Source organism: Scomber japonicus, chromosome 12, assembly GCF_027409825.1.
Source record: "Scomber japonicus isolate fScoJap1 chromosome 12, fScoJap1.pri, whole genome shotgun sequence".
Taxonomy (NCBI): domain Eukaryota; kingdom Metazoa; phylum Chordata; class Actinopteri; order Scombriformes; family Scombridae; genus Scomber; species Scomber japonicus.
Window position 1 is genome coordinate 22,146,704 of NC_070589.1, and position 8,802 is coordinate 22,155,505.

General features: G+C 37.1%; 1 protein-coding gene across 1 annotated transcript; it reads right to left on the reverse strand.

Moving 5' to 3' along the window:
• Positions 1-5,032: 5,032 nt before the first annotated feature.
• LOC128369039 (uncharacterized) lies at positions 5,033-8,571 on the reverse strand. The gene is made up of 4 exons (XM_053329992.1): positions 8,462-8,571; positions 8,318-8,365; positions 7,230-7,342; positions 5,033-6,428 (listed from the first exon to the last, which is right to left on the reverse strand). Exons 1-4 carry the CDS (start codon positions 8,496-8,498, stop codon positions 6,303-6,305), a joined length of 324 nt encoding a protein of 107 aa, XP_053185967.1. The 5' UTR covers positions 8,499-8,571; the 3' UTR covers positions 5,033-6,302.
• Between the last annotated feature and the right edge of the window lie 231 nt (positions 8,572-8,802).

Sequence of the window (8,802 nt, forward strand, 5' to 3'; positions counted from 1 at the left end):
CAGGTCTGGGTCCGACTCTTCTGGTAGGTGCTGGTCTCTGTAGTGGCCCCTCTTATCTGCAGACAAGCCAGGGCCCCCAGACCTGGGCCTGGATGCCCACCTCCTCTCTCTGGACTTGTGGTTTCTGGTAATCACATACGGCCTTTCCTCTGGAGGAGAAAGCCTCTGCGTGTCAGTACGGTAGACCCCTGGGAGCAAAGGAGAAACAGATGGGTCATGATCACACTGTTTTCTTTTCTAATGTGTTTCAACTGTTCAAAAGGTTTTTCGTGTCAGGAACAACATACACAATAAACACAGCAAACAGCAATACATGTTTTATGACCAAGATTTTTGCAGTTTAAGACCTTTACTAGAATTGATTAGTCTATATCAGATTAGTCGATCATCTTAACATTAATTGACTGGATTTTTTGGAGGGAGTTGCACTTTTGTTCATTTATGGATAAATATGGAAAAAAGGAAGAAACAAATAAACAACACAAAAACAAGGAAGCCACAGCTCTCAAGTTTAGCACACAAATTAAACTAATTAACTTTAAAATAACACCACTGATTAAAAAATACTAAACAAAACAATCAAAATTTAGAAGAAGTTGAAGTCATACTCAGTCCTCAAAATGATGATTTTCACTGTTTTATATTAACTGTAAATTGAAATTTTCTGATGAGACAAAAATAAGCAGCTTGAACATATTACTTTGGCCTGTGGGAAATTGTATGGGATGTTTTTCTACTGTTTTGTAAGTTACAAACCCTTACACATGCAGCGGCACAACAGTGGATCAGTCATTGTGCAGCCAAGCACAGCTCTAACTTACTGAACTCCCAAAGTTGGCCAAATATGATACTGAATACCAAATATTAAATATGGTGGGTTGAATTTTGGGGAAATGTGTGTAAAATGATGCACAAGACATCTAAAATGGTGTAAGTCTTGGGTCTGAATATTTCAGTGTAAACATCATGTACTGATGCTCACTGAAGAGCTTAAACTAGCTGATACAATATATGCATAGACAGTATAATACTGTTAGATAGTGTGGAAACATGCTCATAACAACCTTGAAAGCCACTTAAACAGGGAAAACTGTATGTTTTATCCAGTTAATTGTGTACAATTAATTGTGAGCCTCATTCTATATCAGTAATCTGCTGTATCTTCTGCTCACATGCAACAGGACACAAACACATCTTCAGCATGTGCCATGTGGCAAACATGCGTGGCGGTCCCGTCATTCTGCTTTTCCAGTGACAACAGTGCATCCAAACTTTTCTCTTCACAGGAGAGGGTGAAAGCATGCTTCACATTCTTCACACCAGCAGGTCCAGGACCAGGCATGTGAGGCCGGGCAGTGGTGGGTGTTGTGTCTATATTTCTGTCACATGGTGGCCCTGTGGCTGCAGAGGCACCCACATGTGTGTGTGTGTGTGTGTGTGTGACATGAGCAATGTACTGATGATACATAATCTGTTTTCAATGGTGGAAGAAGTATTTTAATCATTTACTGTAGTAAAAGTACCACTACAGAAATGTAAAAAAATAAGTAAAAAGCCCTGCACGGAAAACCCTACCTCAGTAAAAGTACAGATATATTAGCACCAAAGTAAAAGTAAAAGTACTGAATTGATCCCTCTGACTGATATAGTATTATATATGACACCATTAGATGATTAATACTGAAGTATCAGTGTGAGAGCAGCATATTACTGTTGTAGCTGCTGGAAGTGGAGCTAGTTTCAACTATAGTTAGCTAGTTTAGTCCTTTGGTTCTCAACCAAGGGGTCGGACCCCTCCAAGGGGTCACCAGGCAAGTTTGAGTGCTCATGAGATGATTAATGTGAGAGGAAAGGAGGAAAAACAAAGTTCTGATACACATATCTGTTTACAGTTTTTGGAGTGTTTCTCTAATCTTTAAATTTTTGGTGAAATATTGTCCCATTTGAACATTTACTGAAATTGAAATCACTGAAATGTGAGAAGTTTAAGCTGTTAACAAGACATCTGAAATGTGACCCCGACTACATACTGCTTTTTGTAAGACGTCAAAAGACAAAAAGTTTAGAAACCACTAGTTTAATCTTTAATAATGTGTTGCATTTTAAAAGCTTTTTATATTATTCAGTGTGTCATATTTTCATCTGAAAAGTAACTCATGGTATCAAATAAATGTAAAATCCAATATTTCCCACTTAAAATGTTTGGAGTGGAAGTAGGCTATAAAGTAGCATCAAACGGAAATACTTAAGTACAAGAACTTAATGTGCTATTAGTGGTGTTACTTCCCACCACTTCTGTCTGTATGATGTTAGCAAGAGGACCTCATACTGTTTATGTTTATTATCCACCAGTGAAGCCACTGACAGTCGCTGTTTTAGTTTGTACATCAACAAACGTCAAATTTATCACACAGTCCAATAAAGATCACCGACTGCTGTTGCAGCTTAGTCAACCGTTTCATTTTCACTTTAAATAAAGCAAATAAAGCGATAGAGTAAAGCTTCTTTCACACAGAGCAGCAGCAACACACCTGAATCTAAAATGACCTTAATGAAGTCTCTATCAGTCACATTAAATACACATTCTCCGCCTGGTGGTCGGAAACTAAAACAAAAACACAGAATCAAACAGAAAATGGCAGATTAGAATTAATTATCTAAACGTATGTCTACTATGACAATGCTTTGTCAAAGCTTGTTTTTTTTCCCCCCCCAGTTAAGAATAAAATACCACAGGAAACACAGAAAACTGATATTTTTCAGCCTTTTTGGGGATTTCTTGTAAAGAAAATGTCAAAACATTTGCTGAAAAGTTCTGCACATCTTCAATTAAAAAAATATTATCATACAACAATTCATGTCATCATCCATCATCACCATCATCATCATCATTGTTATTGTTGCAAGTATCTATGCAGACATGAAATGTAATGACATTTTCAAAAGATACACGGAACCTTGCACTGCTAATATAAAAAGACTTGCCAGTCAGTGTTGACTTGCAAAACAAAGTAAAAACAACATGTAACTGTATAAGAAGAAGAAAACAAAACATTAAATAGTTGCAAATCAAATTCAATCAACAATAATATTGCTGTATTGTTTAAACTGTCCTCCTGTTCCTAGCCTACAAACAATCGTTTTATGACTTACCATATGCAGATTTTAGCTTCATGAAGCTTATTTGAAACTGGGAAACGATGACCAGTCCTGTGATAAGATGAATTGTCTTAGTCATGATCATCGACATCCTTTTTTCTCTGTTAACTTCAGAGTACAGAGAAACTCATGAATGGGCGCAAAGTGAGACTCAGCCTGCAGCGTCTCACTGTTGGAGGATGTCTGGTTACAATAAAACAAAAAGCTCCCAGTCGCCTAAAAAGGAAACTTTCTCGTCATGTTGTTTTCCATGTGGACTTAAAAACTGCCTGCAGACCGACTGAGTGTCACTTCACTGTTGCCAGGAATGAAATGAACTGCTAGTGATGAGAGCCTGGACCTGGAGAGTTGCTGCCTTCATGTGTCGTCGTAATTGTCACTATTACAAGTCAATTGACAGAACAAATTATGTATAACTACTATGTTCAACAAAACTGTGTAAACGCCCCCTCCCCACCTCATGAAGGGATTAATGCACATTGAACTCAGACAAATAGGTTATTGTTGTTTTCTGAAGAGTCCTCGGCAATTGTACAACAGAAAAAAATAAAACAAAATAAAATCCAACAAATGTCCGTGAATAAGTACAAACCTCTACGTGCAGTCATTTAGATTATCAGGTGCAAATAAATGCAGCAGAGGTTGTTGCAATTCCAACTTCTTCCACTTGATGGCGTAGGACTGCCTGTGTCATGGTCATGATTTAGATTCAGATCTAAGGGCCACTTACTCCGGCACATCTTTTAGTTAGTTTGACAAATCTGCCATAAACTAACTCTCACATAATCTGCAATTTCTCATTGTGTATCTGAAGCGAAGCTACAGACCTGATAAACGTGATATTTTATCAAAATAACCACTTAAATTCTGTTATAGCTAGTAAAATAATATTAAGTCTTATTTAAACCTCTGTAATCCTGTGATAGCACAAAATAAATAAATATAATCATAAACCTATTAAGCACATTTAAAGGCATTATAGATACCAAAACACATAAAACATAATAGGCCTATAGCTGGTGTAAATAGAGTGATGAGGTCACTGATATTAAGATGTTTTAACTAATGTTTGTACACTTTTAAGCACAATTGAATAGAGTGCAGTTTCATTACACAAACTTTTATGTATTTTTGTTGAGCAAGTTTGATAACTGAATTTGATTAATAAGTTACTTAAAGAGAAATAACTCCACCAATTCTTCATTTACTTTAAATAAATGTACTTTCCAAAATCAACAATTCCACTTTACTGTTGCAGCTTAATGATATATTGCAATCAGCTACATTTGGACATTGTTTTTCATTTTATATTGATCAATTATTCTGTTTTTGTTTACTTTGTTCTTAAAATAACTGACAGAATCACATAAATATATGAATGATCAACACCTTGGAGAGAGGAACTTACTGGACAGGTGAACTCTTAACACATTGGCGTTTTCATGGTGACCAATAGTAACTAAATCTACAAAATTGCCACATTTTCAAGTCATTTTCAACTTAATTGCTCTTTTACTTAATTAGCATTTAAGACATATACTGTTTGCTTTGAGTCTTAGGGGAAAAGCAGCAGCAGAGAGGCTGTTTAACTATTAAATTGTTACAGACAGCTGCAGCCTGTTTATGATAGACAACCTAAACCTGCAGAGCAGAATCCACTTCAACAAAAATGTTGTTTTCATGAAAACATTGTGTGGTGTGGCATTCACTCCAAGGCAAATACACACAACAAGATCATAGCAGGCTTTCAGCTTTGATGCTTCAATGACTTACAGAGAGTCCCCACGTTCTGAAAGATACTTAAAGCTTGTGTACATTGCCAGCACCTAAGACATAAATCTAATTCACATTAATGACAAAAAATGAAACATAATTATCGTATATTCCTTTTAATGCAAGAATGCAATACCCAAATGTAAGACAATTTCATGGCTGATACCAAAGAAATAAAACATTAAGCACTGTGACATAATACAAGGACACTTCAGACATTTAAATTGTTATGGCAAAAAGCCTCGTAAGTATAGTACAAGGAGCAGGTTTTAACATCTGTTCCCAATACTATAAATGGCAACACAAGTAGTAATGATAAACTAAATCATACGCCAATTTTTGTTTCTAAACTTATGAAGTGTTTCTTTACATTGTGTCAAAGTTTTAAGCTGTCAAACTCATGCATCTATTGAAGGGGTAAGTTTACGATGGGGAATAAAAAACAAATAAACTTTTCATTAAAGGTGTTTCATTTGCATTTTATATGCTAATAATCTTTACTGCACTACCTTTGAGACATTGGAATAAATATTTATGCACAAAAGACATTTTCTGAATAGACTGGCAGCCTTTACTACTTTTTTTCAGAGCCATTCACTAAGATTTTGTGATAATTCTGTTGGTTTATGGCACACAAAGAGAGCTGCTATTCGTAAAGCGCACTAGATTAATGTTCCCTTGTTTTTTGCTCTAATTCAGATTATGTGTTTTAAGTGCTTTCAACCACCTGAGAGTTAAGTCAAATATGTAATAAAAAGGTAAAAATGAGGCTAAACTAAATCCTGAAAGTTTACAACCAAAAGGTGGTATCTCAACTGTGTCTAAACAACTAAAAAAGGTCATTACACATGTTGTTGGATTTATTTATAGGAATAGTTCAACATCCTGGAAAATACACTGTGTTTGAGAGAATAATGATGCCACTCTCGAATCTGTATGGAAAACATGAAGTTACCACCAACAGTGGGTTAGATATAACCCATTAATTAGTGAACCTTAGAGGTGCTGGTAGGTGGATTTTGTTACCTTCAAGCTAGCCGTTTTCCCATTTATAATCTTTATGCTAAACCGAAGTAACCCTCTCCTGGATGTTTCATAATTAACACAGAATTTATGAGTATTTCTCAAAATGCTGAACTACTCCTTTACAGTTAGTGACTGAGTGTCATCGCAACATCAATAACCCTACTAACATAAGCACTGGGACACAATCTTATTTGTCTCAATTATGCCAAGATATCAGAATAATTTCTACAATGACTTGTGTTTTGTAAATGCTACTGACAGCACCTTTAATTAAACAAGTTATTTGTGACCGGGATGATGAGGGTGGAATGAGAAATTCAGGGGAGCAACCGTCAGCTAAACACTCAGCATTTCAGCAGCTCCACTTCGAAGATGAGAGTGGAATTTCCTGGGATGATGGGAGGGAATCCTTTACTGCCGTAAGCATAGTCCGGCGTGCAGGTCAGCTTGGCCACCTGGCCCAGACTCATCTGAGGAGAATGTGAAGATCAAGTTACAAACAAGGTAACAATATGGTTCTAATATTTAATATGTATGCCGTCTCTGTCAAAAGAGCACTCCATTGATTGATTACCACACTTTCATAATGCTGGGGAACTCATACATTTTTAAAATAGGCAGGTGAATATCTATAAAGACATTGTGTTTTAGTCTCTGGTATGGGTCAACCCCAAAAAGGAGTGGATCCTACATTTTCTATAAGGCAGCATTGTCATTTGATGGGCCCTCTCACGTTGGTAAATGTTTACTGTTAAAAATGTAAAGTCTGAGCTTGATACATTTTTTTTTTCAGTGTTTGGAAATCTGCAGAGCTACAGGAGACTTAATAGAAATGTCTTGGAGTGCCCTGGTAGTCGAGTGGTTAGATGCCATATAATCGCAGAGTTGATTATATTTGGTTCAAATCCGGCCAGGGACCTATGTTGCAAGTCATTCCCCTCTGTCAGACTGTCTGAATAAAAGGCATAATAAGCCCAAAAATTAATCTTTAAGAAAACAAAAAAAAGAAATGTCTCCACAGGCTGAATGCTGCTCTATTCATGAGGTGTATCAGCTGCGTTTTTAGTCGTCTTCGTCACAGCTGAGAGCTGACAGACGATACATTTCTATTTTAATTGATCTGAAACAGCAGCACTGTGACTCAATGCATGATGTGTAGACACAGATGGTTTGAAACTGATGCTGCTCTTATTTCATCTTTATGTTGAGTAATCTGATCTTTATGTGTATAAATCACTGGAATGCCCCTTTAAAGTTCCTCTAACCCTTACCTGGGCAACACCCTCATCCCAACCACGAATTACTTGGCCGGTTCCAATTTTGAATTGGAAAGGATCTCCACGGTCCCTGGAGGAGTCAAACTTTTTCCCATTTGTCAGTGTGCCTGTTCAATAAAAAAAAGGAGAAAAAAAAGGGGTGAGGTTCAACTTTATTTGCCTTCAAAGGGCAACTGGTTTGGCAGCGTAAAGTACAACATAAAACAAACATGAAATTACATTAGTAAGAGTTACACAGACTCAGCAGCATTGCATCAATAACTCTAATCATGGAAACAACAGTGAGAACAACTATGAGGACTATCATTTCATCCCTTACATTAAGTACAACCAGAACAGCATTAAAAAACACACTGCTGACAAAGATTTGTTTTTGTATGACCACAAGACTAGTTTTGAGTTTTTTCAAACACTTTTCAATATAACTGGGTGTTTAAATGAGCAAGTGTACAAAATAAGCCACATTTTCTGAAGGGAAATTTGCTCATTTGCTTTCAAATCGAGAGGTAAGTTGACCGATCCACCATGCTTCTGTCATGTCACATTAAATATGAAGCCTGCAGCATACCTCAACATGAAAGCATGCTGCTACACTGGTTATCTTGGCATTTAGGTAAAGAAACATACAAGGTGTAAGAATAGTGAGTGAGCTTTAGAAGTGCTGAAAAGCAGATTCTTTCTTGACAGAGCCAGGCTAATATTAGCCCTTCCCCACGTTTCCTGTCTGACTGCTAAGCGAAGCTAAGCTAAGCGAAGCTAAGGCAAGCTAACCTTTTACCAGCTGTAGAGTCATATTTCACGCTCATTAGACAGAAATGTACGAATCTCTTCATCTCACTCTCGGCATTAAAAAACAAACAAGCCTTTCTTTCCTCCCCCAAATGACTGACTTTATAAAAGAAACAGGATAGCGAAACGTTAGCATTTAGCGAGAAACCACCGAGTAGCTTCATTCAAAAAGCTAATAAATGCGTAAAAGTGGGTAATATTACACACACTTAAACATCGATCAGATGTTTCACTTATTTATTTTAAGTGAGAGTTTGTGAACAAAATAACCTTTGCCCTGTCAGCAGTCTTACCGACATAGTGCACGCTGACATTCTGTCCTTTCTGCGGAAAAGTCTTTCCTGTAAGAAGGAAAATATGTGTTAAAACTGGGATCTTTTTTATAGAGGTGACATATTTACATTTATGGAATGATATACATTAAAACATATCCTCACCGTCTCCGGGTTTTAGGGTCTCGACGTCCACTCCCATTGTTCCTGCCTGAGTCTTTCCTCTCACACACTTCTTTGGTACAGCCTGTCTCTCTGTGTGTGTGTGTGTGTGTGTGTGTGTGTGTGTGTGTGCGCGCGCGCATGTCACGTGGTTGGGAGGTGCTTGTGTCTTTTGTTCTGTATTTTTTAAGGCGTGTGTATCTGCGTGTGTGCTTGTGTGTGAGAGAGAGAAAATGTGACCGGAGAAAGACATGAGATGGACGGTTTGCATTCGTACAGTAGCTTATTGAAACCAGAATAAATAGGATGACACTTAAATACAGACCCTCTCCAGACATGAATTA

Excerpts from the sequence above, each read along its gene's own strand:
- LOC128369039 (XM_053329992.1), bottom strand. The coding sequence starts at position 8,498 with ATGGGAGTGGACGTCGAGACCCTAAAACCCGGAGACG. Across the intron at positions 7,343-8,317 it reads TGTCAGCGTGCACTATGTCG|GCACACTGACAAATGGGAAA; the intron begins GTAAGACTGCTG and ends TTTATTGAACAG. Across the intron at positions 6,429-7,229 it reads GGGATGAGGGTGTTGCCCAG|ATGAGTCTGGGCCAGGTGGC; the intron begins GTAAGGGTTAGA and ends CATTCTCCTCAG.